Source organism: Stegostoma tigrinum, chromosome 23 (assembly GCF_030684315.1).
Source record: "Stegostoma tigrinum isolate sSteTig4 chromosome 23, sSteTig4.hap1, whole genome shotgun sequence".
NCBI classification, from domain to species: Eukaryota; Metazoa; Chordata; class Chondrichthyes; order Orectolobiformes; family Stegostomatidae; genus Stegostoma; species Stegostoma tigrinum.
Window position 1 is genome coordinate 5,099,083 of NC_081376.1, and position 13,471 is coordinate 5,112,553.

Consider the following 13,471-nt stretch of genomic DNA (forward strand, 5'->3'; position numbering starts at 1 on the left):
TATTCTTAACAAAGCCTACAGGCACAAAGACACTGTATTGCAATTCTTAATGTTTGGGGAGGTGGTGGTGCACAGGTAATATCATTAGGCTAGTAATCCAGAACTGCTAGACATGGATACAAATCCCACCATGTCAAATTATGAAATCTCAATTAAACAGAAAATCTGGAATAAAAAGCTGGCCTACTGAAAATGTTGTAACACTGTCAATTGTAAAATCCAATCTGATTAACTAAAATCCTCTGGGTAAGCAAATCTGGGCATTCAATTGTGATCTCCCTGCTATGGAAAGGGTGTTGTTAAACTTGAGAGGGTGCAGAAAAGATTTACAAGGATGTGGCCAGGCTTGGACGTTTTGTGCCACACGGACAGACTGAATAGGCTGGGCTATTTTCCCTAGAGCATCGGAGGCTAAGAGGTGACCTTGTAGGGGTTTATAAATTCATGAGGGGCATAGATAGAGTGATTAGCCAAGGTCTTTTTCCCAGGGTACAGGAATCCAAAACTAGAGGTTTAAGGTGAGAGGTGAAAGATTTAAAAAAGACTTGAAGGGAAACTTTGTCATACAGAATGTATGGAACGAGCTGCCAGAGGAAGTGGTGGAGGCTGGTTCAATTACAATATTGAAGTGGGATCTCGATGGGTACATGAATAAGAAGGGTTTAGAGGGATATGGGCCAAATGCTGGCAAATGGGACTAGATTAATTTAGGATATATGGTTGGCATACAGAAGTCAGGCCGAAGGGTCTGTTTCCATGCTGCACATCTCTACGACTCTATGCTATGTGGTCCGGCCTACATGAGATTCACAGTGATGTGGCTGACTGTCAACTGCCCACTCGGCAATTAGGGATGGGAAATAAATGTTGGGTCTAGTCAGCAATGCCACATTCTGTGTACAATTAAAAGACCAGAAAAAGATTTCCATTGATCAAACAGTATTCGCATTCTTGATATCAAACATCATCACTGATAAAAATGTAATTATTGTGAATGTGTAAAGCTTATGATTAAAATAAACCACAAACCTGAACTGGAAGATCACACAGCAATGGATCCTGGACAATCATGGCCAGACCTTCCTGAAATAGGTCCAGGATTTCTGCATGCGATAACTCTTCCTCCTCTTCTACAGCTTTTTCTTGATTGACTACGGCAAAATTTTCTTCCTGCTTAATGTTGGTGGAAAGTGGTTCCTTCTTAATGTCTTCAGTCATCCTCAGTGAATCTTTCAGTGGAATTTAAATGAGAATTGGATTATTATCTGGAAAAGAACGTGCAGAGTTATGGAGAGAAGGTAAGGGAATAGCACTGGGAAAACTGCAACTTTGGAGAGCCAATACAAACATGGCCACCCTCTGTGCTGTAACCATTCTGTGAGTTCAGTTCTTTTTCACAATAGATATTCAAAGCCTCCATGCTTATTATATTAGCCTCATTAGCATTTAAAACACTTGTCAATCTTGCCAATTGCTAACTAGCTCAGTACTGAATCACAGTGGAGTGGACACAGGAGATATGATAGGGCATGGAGGGGGAAAAGAGGTAGTGTGTGTGGGATGGGGGAGGAACGGGAGATATAGAACATAAAACAGTACAGCATAGGAACGGCCCCTTTAGCTCACAATGTTGTGCCGGCCATGACACCAAGTTAAGCTAATCCCTTCCATCTGCCCATGGTCCACATCCATCCATTCCTTTCTTACATACGTGCTTATCTAAAATCCCCTTAAATGCCCCTATTGTATTTGCATCCACCACCACCATGGCAGAATGTATTTAGGGCTATGGAGGAAAACTTGGGAAATAAACTATTCTGCGAAACTGATGATCTATCCAGTCAAGAGTTTTGGATAAGATGATTCCTTAGTACTTAATGATCGGGAACTGCCTCACTTGGAAAACAGGTAGTTTCTTCCAAAATACTTGCTCTAATTTGTGGTTTTGAACTTAGTCATTCTGCAGTCTCCTTCATTCTGACTGTAAACTGATCCACGGTGTACAGTAGGACCTGAATTCTCCCTGTTTCTCACTTCCTGCTGTGATGAGTTGATTTATTTACTGTCTGTTCTTTTAATCTCTGAAATCCATGACACCACATTCCTATAGTCTCTCCCACGTTAATTGCTGTGGCTGTTGTTTCTCTCCCTTTCAATCCTTGTTTTTCTCTTTCTGTCTGTCCCCATCCATCCCACTGTCTGGCTCTCTGTCCTAATCTCTGACTCTCTCTCTCTCTGATTCTCTCTCTCTCTGTTGCTGTCTGTCTCTGTCTCTGTGTTTTTGTCTGAGCTGTTTCTGTCTCTCTCTCCCCCCTCTCTGTGTTTGTCTGTCTGTTTCTGTCTCTCTCTCCCTCTGTGTTTTTGTCTGAGCTGTTTCTGTCTCTCTCTCCCTCTCTGTGTTGCTGTCTGTTTCTGTTTCTCTCTCTCTCTCCCCCTCTCTGTTTCTGTCTGTGTCTGTTTCTCTCTCTGTGTGTTGCTGTCTGTGTCTGTTTCTGTCTCTCTCTCTCTGTGTTGCTGTCTGTGTCTGTCTGTTTCTGTCTCTCTCTCTCTCTCTGTGTTACGGTCTGTGTCTGTCTCTCTCTCCCCCCTCTCTGTTTGTCTGTCTGTTTCTGTCTCTCTCTCTCTGTGTTTCTGTCTCTCTCTCCCTCTCTGTGTTTCTGTCTGTGTCTGTTTCTCTCTCTCTCTCCCCCTCTCTGTTTCTGTCTCTCTCTCTCTCTCCCCCTCTCTGTTTCTGTCTCTCTCCCTCTCTGTGTTTCTGTTTCTGTCTCTCTCTCCCCCTCTCTGTTTCTGTCTGTATGTTTCTGTCTCTCTCCCTCTCTGTGTTTCTGTCTCTCTCTGTGTTGCTGTCTGTGTCTGTTTCTGTCTCTCTCTCCCCCTCTCTGTTTCTGTCTCTCTCTCTCTCTCCCCCTCTCTGTTTCTGTCTCTCTCTCTGTGTTGCTGTCTGTGTCTGTTTCTGTCTCTCTCTCCCCCTCTCTGTTTCTGTCTCTCTCTCTCTCTCCCCCTCTCTGTTTCTGTCTCTCTCTCTCTCTCCCCCTCTCTGTTTCTGTCTCTCTCTCTCTCTCCCCCTCTGTTTCTGTCTCTCTCTCTCTCTCCCCCTCTCTGTTTCTGTCTCTCTCTCTCTCCCCCTCTCTGTTTCTGTCTCTCTCTCTCTCCCCCTCTCTGTTTCTGTCTCTCTCTCTCTCTCCCCCTCTCTGTTTCTGTCTCTCTCTCTCTCCCCCCCCTCTCTGTTTCTGTCTCTCTCTCTCTCCCCCCCCCTCTCTGTTTCTGTCTCTCTCTCTCTCCCCCCCCCTCTCTGTTTCTGTCTCTCTCTCTCTCTCTCTCCCCCTCTCTGTTTCTGTCTCTCTCTCCCCCTCTCTGTTTCTGTCTCTCTCCCTCTCTGTGTTTCTGTTTCTGTCTCTCTCTCTCTCTCTCCCCCTCTCTGTTTCTGTCTGTATGTTTCTGTCTCTCTCTCCCTCTCTGTGTTTCTGTCTCTCTCTGTGTTGCTGTCTGTCTCTGTTTCTGTCTCTCTCTCCCCCTCTCTGTTTCTGTCTCTCTCTCCCCCTCTCTGTTTCTGTCTCTCTCTCCCCCTCTCTGTTTCTGTCTCTCTCTCTCCCCCTCTCTGTTTCTGTCTCTCTCTCTCTCTCCCCCTCTCTGTTTCTGTCTCTCTCTCTGTGTTGCTGTCTGTGTCTGTTTCTGTCTCTCTCTCCCCCTCTCTGTTTCTGTCTCTCTCTCTCTCTCCCCCTCTCTGTTTCTGTCTCTCTCTCTCTCTCCCCCTCTCTGTTTCTGTCTCTCTCTCTCTCTCTCCCCCTCTCTGTTTCTGTCTCTCTCTCTCTCTCTCCCCCTCTCTGTTTCTGTCTCTCTCTCTCTCTCTCCCCCTCTCTGTTTCTGTCTCTCTCTCTCTCTCTCCCCCTCTCTGTTTCTGTCTCTCTCTCTCTCTCTCCCCCTCTCTGTTTCTGTCTCTCTCTCTCTCTCCCCCTCTCTGTTTCTGTCTCTCTCTCTCTCCCCCTCTCTGTTTCTGTCTCTCTCTCTCTCTCTCTCCCCCTCTCTGTTTCTGTCTCTCTCTCTCCCCCCCCCCTCTCTGTTTCTGTCTCTCTCTCTCTCTCCCCCCCCTCTCTGTTTCTGTCTCTCTCTCTCTCCCCCTCTCTGTTTCTGTCTCTCTCTCCCCCTCTCTGTTTCTGTCTCTCTCTCTGTGTTGCTGTCTGTTTCTGTCTCTCTCTCTCTCTCCCCCTCTCTGTTTCTGTCTCTCTGTGTTTTTGTCTGTGCTGTTTCTGTCTCTATCTCTGTCCCTCCTTGTGCCTGCACACCCTCCCCTCGACCCCAGCCGGACAGAGTTTGTTCAAACGGACTCCAGACCCTGATCCTGACACGAGCACGCACTGTCTCTGTTCCTCCCTCTCTCCGAGGCCTCGTGGTCCGCACCAGCCCTTCCCCCACCCCCGGAACCAAAATCCGGGCGCACGGTGAGAAGGCTCTGGGCAGTGTTTCTGTTTCCGGTTCCGGCGATGCTGCTCTTTTGCCCGACCTGCGGGAACGTCCTGATTGTGGAGGAGGGACAGAAATGTTATCGTTTCGCGTGTAACACCTGTCCGTACGTTCACAACGTCACCCGGAAGGTGGGGGACGAGACTTAGGGGCCGGGGCCGGAGAAGGGGGTCGGAAATGAAGGAAAGCAGGATGGGAGAAGGTTAGGATAACAAGGTGTGAGGCTGGATGAACACAGCAGGCCAAACAGCATCTCAGGAGCACAAAAGCTGACGTTTCGGGCCTAGACCCTTCATCAGAGAAAGAAGGGGGGGGATGGAGAGCAGAGGGGGAGGGGAGAGTGGGATGTAGGGAATGGGGTGGGGTATCGATGAGGAAGGAGATTGAGTGGTGGAGGATATTTTATTCATACACAAACGTATTTATTAAGCTGATTGTACCTTGTTGAAAATGTTTATACCTGGATGAATGGGAAATGGCTGAAATATGTGATACTTTAGAGACTAATGTAAATTGGAAATCAATAATGACTGTGTTCAGGGCACTTTCCTTTGAACTCACTTTATTGACTTGCTTGTGTGCAAAATAACAAGTGATATTTTTCCTTTGTATTGAAGGTAACAAGCAGAAAATATCCCAAGCTTAAGGAAGTCGATGATGTGTTAGGTGGAGCTGCTGCTTGGAAAAATGTTGACTCTACAGCAGGTATGGTAATTAAAACAACTTGTCACGTGAAAGATGAGGTTGGGTAATATGGGTCACGTGATAGCTTGCATTATTCTACACAGTTGTTTTGTGTAACATTCCCTACAGAGATCCTTAGCTTTTACTTAGATTCTCTATGATGTGGAAACACGCGCTTCGGCCCAACAAGTCCACACCGCCCCTTGCAGCATCCCACCCAGATCCATCCCCCTGTAACCCACGCACATCTGAACACTACAGGCAATTTAGCATAGCCAATCCACCTAGCCTGCACATCTTTGGACTGTGGGAGGAAACCGGAACACCCGGAGGAAACCCACGCGGACACGGGGAGAATGTGCAAACTCCGCACAGGCAGTCGCCCGAGGCTGGAATCGAACCTGGATCCCTGGTGCTGTGAGGCTGCAGTGCTAACCGCTGAGCCACCATTTTAAAAGATAATTCAAAATTCCGGTTCATTGCTCAGAGAATGATGCACTGAGATTTCACATTTTAAGACATATTGTAACAAATGAGTGAAGACACTTAACTAATACATTTTCTTGAAAGACAACATGTACCATAACCCATAAAGCCCTTATTCTGAGCAAAACTGAAGAAGAGAACACAGTTCAAACATATTCTTTACACTTTCCTTCATGTAGGCATTAAATATTCCCAGGATCAATCCAAAGTGATACTGGGATACCAGGGTTAATGCAAAGTACTGCAGATGCTGGAGAGCTGAACTAAAAACATTGTTGGAAATACCTGGATCATCTTACCATTACCAATAACACCTACACTTCATCTGTATCATTTCTCTCCCTCCATGCACATTCTCTTCATCTTTTATTCTGGTGTGCATTCCCAGCTTGCTCTTCCTGTTCCATTTCCAACAACATAACAACTATCATTTTTTCCAGACATAACAAGGTGTAGAGCTGGATGAACACAGCAGACCAAGCAGCAGCAGAGGAGCAGGAAGGCTGACGTTTTGGGCCGAGACCCGTCTTCATTTTTTTTCTGAAGGGTCTAGGTCTGAAACGTCAGCCTTCCCTTTCCTCTGCTGCTTGGCCTGCTGTGTTCATCCAGCTCTACACCTTGTTATCTCAGATTCTACAGCATCTACTATCTCTGAATCATTTTTTCCAGCCTACTTCTGAAGAGAAGTCTCACAGAGTTGAAATATTCCCATTTTGCTCCCCACAGAGGCTGTCAGACTTGAATTTCTTCAACATTTTGTTTCTATTCTTAGCCCTGAGAAATAATTTTTTTTAAATTTTTCTGGAGACACGCTTTCTGTAGCCCTAAGTGGTTCCCCAGCCTCATGTTGTCTCCCTGTGAGTTTGATCTTTTCCATCCAAGCATGATTCCAGTATGGTTCCAGCACTTTCAGACTTTTTGCTTACTAGCTGCTCCCTCAATCTTGGATCGAGATGTCAGAACAGCTTTGTTCTACCTTGCATTAAAGACACAGTCCTAAACAAAACAAACTCATATTTGTAGTCAATACAGTGTGGAGCTGGAGGAACACACCAGGTCAGATATCATCTGTGGAGCAGGAAAGTCGACATTTCGGGTTCACACCCTTGATCAAACCGCTGTGTTCCTCCAGATGACTCTGACTCCGGCATCTGCAGTTCTTGCTATCGCCAAACTCATATTTGTAGCAGGGGGCAACTTTAACCTAAAGACACAAGTGCGGATCTCGCTATAGCAGCTTCCTTCTCTAAGTTATCTTAAGAGCTGTCATAGATCCTTGGCAAGACTGTCAAATTTATGTTACCAGGTTAGGGACCAGTAACTTTAAACACTAAGTACATGAAGTTTAAAGTTGCAAGAACTCACTAAGATTAATGCTGTAGGATTCTGTTTTTAAACAAATAAAATAAACTTGACTTTACAAGGTTAGGAAAGTAATACAGTCTATAACGTGCATGCAGCTTTGACAGCCATAATTAATGTGAAGTATATTTAGGTTTACAGCCAAATATTGGTTGAACATCACATAGAGCATATCCAATATCAGATCAAGCAGGTCGAGAGATCCCAAGGATTTCCCAGCAGCCCAGCCAGATGTTCGTGACACTGTGGGCACAAAATCTCATTTAAAATTTTGCTCTCTGCAGAGAGAAATAACTCTGAATCGCTCTCAAAGCTACTCTTGACAGACTGTGTTTCAAAATTCATCACATTTAGATAATTCAATCTCTCCTTCTGAGACCACGTTGCCTGGGACAGGTTGAATAGGTTAGGCCTGTGCTTATTTGAATTTGGAGGAATGAGTGGTGACCTTATTGAAACATGTAAGATTCTTAGGGGGCTTGTTAAGGTAGATGCGGAAACATTGTTTCCCCCTGTGGGGAAAGCCTGGGACCAGAGGGCATCATCTTGAAATGAGGGGTCACACAATTAAGACAAGTGAGGATATTTTTCTGAAGTCTATGGAATTCTTTTCTGCAGAAGGTTGTATCGTTAAGTATACTGAAGTTTGAGAATATTTTAATCAGCAAGGGAATTGAGGGATATTGTTAGGGGGTCGGGGGGGGGAAAGAGGCAGAAAAGTAAAGTTGATAACACAGTGGAGCTAGAGGAACACAGCAGGCCAGGCAGCATTATAGGAGCCGGAAAGCTGATGTTTCATTTCAGGGCCCTTCTTCAGAAATGGGCGAGGGAGAAGGGAGCTCTAAAATAAATAGAGAGAGGAGTAATCGGGCTGGGGAAGGTACTGCCTGGCCTTCTGTGTTCCTCCAGCTCCACAGTTATCTCTGACTCCTGCATCAACACAACAGAGAGATGACCTAAGTTCAGGAAGGTAGCAGATGGAAATGATTGGGTAGAGATGAAAACTAATAAAAGTAAGAAGAGGCTGTTTTTGTGAATGGCACACAGACCCCTAACAGTTATGATGAAGTGGAGCATCAAAGAAGGAATAATGGGAACTTGTCAGAAAATCATTGTGATAGTCATGGAAGATTTAAATCTACATAGAGCATGGAAAGGACAGATGAGCAAGGTAGTGTAGATGAGGGATTCGTAGCGTATTTTCAGGATAGACTGTTTGAACATCTCTGGTTGGTTTCAGAACAGGGAGGCAATGCTGGACCTGTTATTGTGTGATGTGATCTCTTGGATTTCCGAAAGGCTTTTGCCAAGGAGTTGCACAGAAGGGTGCTCAATTAGATAAGATCCCATGGTGCTAAGGACAAGGCATACACATGGATAGAGGTTTGGCTGACTGGCAGAAGGTGGAGAATGGGTATACAGGGGTCTTTTACATGATGGCGACTAGTGGAGTTCCACAGGCATCAGTGTTGGGACCATAACTATTCACATTAATGATCTGGATAAAGAAAGAGGTCATTGTTGCTCAGTTTGCAGGTAACACAAAGATAGGTGGAGGGACAGGTAGTGCTGACGTTGTAGGAGTGTACAGAAGGACTGGAGAGTAGGCAAAGAAATGATAAATAGAATACAATGTGGGAAAGTGCAAGGGTATGCACTATGGTAGAAAGAATAGAAGTGTAGACTATTTTCTAAATGGAGAACATTTTCAGAAATATAAAGCCCAAGAGACTTGGGAGTCCTGAATCAGGATTCTCAGAAGGTTAGCATGCAGGTTCAGTCAGCAGTTAGGAAGGCAAGTGCATTTTTAGCATTCATTTCAAGACGGCTAGAATCCAACAGCAGTGATGTACTGCTGAGGCTGTATAAGGCTCTGGTCAGATCACTTTTGGAAGAGCGTGGATATTTTTTGGCATTGTATCTAAGGAAGGCTGTGCTAGCCTTGGAGGGGGGTCTGCTGGAAGTTTACAAGAATGATCCTGGGGTTGAAAGGCTTGTCATATGAGGAGTGGTTGAGTGCGCTGGGTTTGTACATGATGGAGTTTAGCAGGATGAGGGCTGTTCTCATTGAAACTTGTAGAATATGGAGATGTTTCCATTCGTAGAAGAGACTAAGTCCCGATGGCTCAGCCCCAAAGTGAAGAGATGACTGTTTCGAATTAAGATGAGGAGGAACGTCTTCAGCCAGAAATTGGTGAATTTGTGGAACTCATTGCTGTAGAGGCCAAGTCATTGAGTGTATTCCAGACGGAGAGAGATGGGTTCTTGATTAGTAATGGAATCAAGGGAGAAAGAAGGCAGGAGAATGGGGTTGAGAAACATATCAGCCATGATTGACTACTGGAGACAACTTGGCCAAATGGCATAATTCTGTGCCTATGTCTTTTTGGTCTTAGCTCAAAGACAAACTAATAGTAGGTTATCATTTATTATAAGGGGGAATGTAATACAAAAGGAGGGGGTTTCTGCTTCGGTTATACAATGCACTGGTAGTGGAACTGCATTTGAGTACTGTGTATTCACAGAGGGTCATGAGTCTTTGAAAGTGTTCCTGAAAAGGGATAGATTTTTGTAGGTAAGATGGGGTGATAGGTTATTGCAGTTAGGTGGACTTGAGGTTACAATTAGTGCAGCCTGGATTAGTAATCCAGCACCCCAGTGAGTGGGTCTGAGACCTACCATGGCTGATTATAAAATTTGAATAAAAGTACGGAATAAAAAATCACCCACTGGCCACCACGTGTTGATTACTGGAGTAAGAAATTAAGAGAAACTAGACACTGTGCTCTGCGTTAAGAAGGATTTATTCAGAGCATATGGTAGAAGTTAGGGAGCCTTCACCAGAGTGAGACAGAGATAGGGAAGTAACTGGGAACTTGATTCAAAGTGGGATTTCAGACCAGAGGAAGAGAAGAGGTGCTTTAATTAAGGTTTGCTCAGAGAAATAGTCTCCAGACCAAGCTATTGAGAGTGCAGTTGATTGGTGAGTAGGTTTGGTCAATATTTCCAATCTTTTTAAAGTGAAGGTCTGGTGTTTAGTTTGTGTTTAAGTGTCTAGGCTTCTTATTTCTGTCTTAGAGACAAAGCTTGTCAATTTTTTGTAGTCCATCTGTACTTATTCTAAAGGTGACAAATAGCTTTGAGTTATGAGATGACAGGTTAGAAGGTCCAAGTGGAGTATGCATTCTGCTGTAGCTATGAAGCCAGAGATATACCATGTGTCCCAGACAAAAATACTGCAGAAAGCATCTGCTGTACGAGTTTGTACTCCGGGTTTTGGAACTTGAGCAGTGGCTGGAGTCACTTGTGCGTTTGTGAAAAAGAGGATTATGAGGATACCACGCACAGGGGGCACACAGATTTTAGAAGCGTACTGGCAGAGATGGAATGGTCAATCACCATCCCACAGTCTAAGAAAACTAGGCAGTAAGTGCAGATGTCCCCTGAATCTGTTCTGCTTGTTAATTGGTATTCCATTCTGAAAACTGGTAGGGACATGGTTCCTAGAGGAAGTGCAGACTACCAAGCCCAAGGGACCCTAAGTGACTTAGCTATATGGGGGAAGAGGAATAAGAATGGAAGATCAATAATAATAGGGAATTCCATTGTCATGGAGAAGCACACAGGCATTTCTGTGGCATGGAACATGACTCCAGCATGGTGTGATGCTTGCCTGTTACCAGTTACAGTGGGTGGCATAGTCCCGCTCAGGTCATCCTTCTGACATTGGTGGATCAGCCAGACATGATGGTCTACATTGCACCAACAGTAATAGGTAGGAAAACGAATGAGATCCTGAAAGCAGATTTCAAGGAATGACTAAATTTAAGACAGAACTTTGAGCATAATCTTGAAATAACCTCAATGCCGTGTAGTAGCACATGTAAGGACAGGAGGATTGAATACATGATGTGTGTGCGTGACTGGGTGGGGGAAACATTAGATTTCTGATAAATTGAGCTCAGTTCTGTGGCAGCCAGCACCTGTACAATCCGAATGTTTTGCTCCTTAATGGACTAAGATTGCCATCAAGGTTTGCTCGTGCTATTGCAGGATGGGTTTAAACAAGCTTGTCAGGGGATGGGAACTTGAGGGGTTAACACAAATTGGAAGGAAGCATTGTTGCTAATGGGTAGTACAACAGTACCCCACAAGAGACTGGTTAGAGAAGTTAAAACGTGAGAAATAGGAGGTAGTGTGCTGGCATAACTTAATTGCTTGACTAATAGGGATAAATGAGTCTTTGTAGTAGTGGCAGGCAGTGACTAGTCAGGGTAACATTTCTATGGTGAAGAACAGGAAATGACATCACCAACCCAAGGAAACCTAAACAGATAGAAAGTGGGATATAACAAGCACTTCACCGGGAGGCTCACTGATGATGTTACCTAAAATGGTGACAAAACAGCTGAAAAACGAACCTTCCAGCTCAGCAAGCAAACTTACATCCAGTAAAGTCTGTCTTGGATGTATAGGAGCTTGGTTAGACTGCATTTGGAGAACTGCATAGTTTTGCAGTCTTTAGCTCAGGAATAATATTGGCATAGACTGCAGCAGAGGTTCACAAGACTTGTTCCTGGACGGCAGGACTGTCAACTGGAGAGAGTTGCAAAGAATGAGACGATCTCACTTGAAAAACTTACAAAATACTAAAAGGGATAGATAGGGTAGATGCAGAGTTTAGAGCCAGGGACACAATTTAGGTCTAAATGGTATCTGCCTTATTTTCAAGAGTTGTGAACCTTTGGAATTCTGTACGAGAAAGCCATCTGAGTAAGTTTAAGGTTGAGATTGAAGCTCAATGACACCATCGTCTGAAGCCTTACCTCTGTCCAACTGCCTAGTTTCATTACTCCTGTCCAGTCACAGCAAGAAAACAAGCCATTGCAAATGATATTTTGGTTGTCAGTTGAGTGACACCCAATGGTACATTCAGTCCTGTCCCCAACATCCACGTTGGCACAGCAGTCTTTCACATGTGCTGATGCCCAGTTCTACCATCTCATTTCAGACTACTTATAGCCAATATTCTGTAATGGATAAGCAGAAATTTCCTATTAAAACACTGGGAAGACAAACTGTGGTCTCACTCCTATTCCTAAACTCCATGACTATCTCCAGCAACTGATCAAATAACATTGGTTACAAGGTTGTTATTCTCCAGCCAGCTTATGCACGACCTCACCTGTTACCTAATCAACATCCTGTAGGATGCTTGTATTCATCTGTCCTATAGTATATGGCCAGGTCTTTCGTTTGTACCATAATACATCTGTAAGTGCTACATGAATGCAAGTTGTTAATCTTTCACCCCGTGAATCCCAAGATCAAGAAGTTTTCACTGTACACTAATTCTTGCACATAAATGATGTGCAATGTATCTGTAACAAGAGGATAGTATTGCCCTCAGCTCTTACAGTATCCACTTTCTTATTTATGCAGAAGCCTGTCCCAAGTGTGAACATCCTCGAGCATATTTCATGCAAATACAAACCAGATCTGCAGATGAACCCATGACTACATTTTACAAGTGCTGCAATCCAGACTGTGGGCATCGCTGGAGGGACTAAGTTTATACGCTGAATCTGTGACCTAAAGAAATGATGTATATTGTACATGAGATTGCTAGATTTGTAATTGTCATTAAAAGCTGTATTTCATTTGCTTTTCTCACTAGTGAAGTTTTAATTCAGTTACCGTGAGATTTGTCAACTAATTGTAGGAGATTAGTACTAATTCTTGATATTTTGTATATTAAAATTAATTTCTAACAATACCACAGAAGCAGTCAGTTTTAAGTTGGGGAGACAATAGATTTCAGAACTGCATGTTGGACAACAGCGTTTGCAAGGGGTGCAGAAAAGAATTAGTGGGATTTTACAATTAAAGGGGATAAAAATTGAGGGATAGGAAAATTAACTCTGTCTAGAATGACATTTTAAAAGTGAAATTGAGACAAGTGAAATCTATCTAGGCTTGAAGTGCACTGAAACCATTTGCTGTCATGCATCTAGTCCCTTAGCAAAGTTGAGATATTGCTATAAAAAAAATCAGAACAAGTCAGTCAATGATCGGCTGTAAGTTACTGCATATTTAAGGTGACTATTGGTTGCTTGCCCAATATTGCCTTTTGGCAAAATGCCTGATTGAAGATGTTAAAAGTGGACATTGATGCCAAGGTAGGAGAGTAATGGAAAATAATGTTAAGTTTGACAAAGAGAACTTAGCTTCAAGGTTTTTTTAAAAAAAGATTAGATTCTCTACACAGTGTGGAAACAGGCCCTTTAACCCATCCCTCTATAAACTCACACACCCCTGAACACTACAGGCAATTTAGAATAGCTGACCTAGCCTGCACATCTTTGGCCTGTGGGAGGAAACTGGAGCACCCAGAGCAAATTCCCCCAGACAGTTACCCAAGGCTGGAATCAAAAACTTAGGTCCTTGGTGCTGTGAGGCTGCAGTGCTAACTACTGTG

At 44.0% G+C, this 13,471-nt stretch overlaps 2 protein-coding genes across 9 annotated transcripts in view; one reads left to right on the top strand and one right to left on the bottom strand.

Annotated features, from left to right (window-relative positions):
- The window catches only part of snrnp25 (small nuclear ribonucleoprotein 25), a 22,406-nt gene extending 17,886 nt beyond the window's left edge, over positions 1-4,520 (bottom strand). Inside the window, exons 1-2 of one of the 8 annotated variants that reach the window (XM_048552194.2) lie at positions 4,333-4,520; positions 1,030-1,229 (exon numbers count right to left, since the gene is read on the bottom strand). In XM_048552194.2, the coding sequence (XP_048408151.1) occupies positions 1,030-1,218 (189 nt within the window). In that variant the 5' untranslated portion in view covers positions 1,219-1,229; positions 4,333-4,520. Of the gene's footprint in view, positions 1-1,029; positions 1,266-1,931; positions 3,031-4,325 lie in introns of those variants that run through there. The other 7 variants (XM_048552193.2, XM_048552196.2, XM_048552198.2 and 4 more) reach the window with 7 other exon arrangements.
- Positions 4,458-12,662, top strand: polr3k (polymerase (RNA) III (DNA directed) polypeptide K). The gene is made up of 3 exons (XM_048552200.2): positions 4,458-4,592; positions 5,079-5,166; positions 12,436-12,662. The coding sequence occupies exons 1-3, from the start codon at positions 4,482-4,484 to the stop codon at positions 12,561-12,563; spliced, it is 327 nt and encodes a 108-aa protein (XP_048408157.1). The 5' UTR covers positions 4,458-4,481; the 3' UTR covers positions 12,564-12,662.
- Positions 12,663-13,471: the final 809 nt, after the last annotated feature.

Bases quoted from the DNA above. Each gene is read 5' to 3' on its own strand.
- polr3k (XM_048552200.2), top strand. From the start codon at position 4,482: ATGCTGCTCTTTTGCCCGACCTGCGGGAACGTCCTGATTGTGGAGGAG. The intron at 4,593-5,078 runs GTGGGGGACGAG...TTTGTATTGAAG, and splicing joins TTCACAACGTCACCCGGAAG to GTAACAAGCAGAAAATATCC. The intron at 5,167-12,435 runs GTATGGTAATTA...TTATTTATGCAG, and splicing joins AAATGTTGACTCTACAGCAG to AAGCCTGTCCCAAGTGTGAA.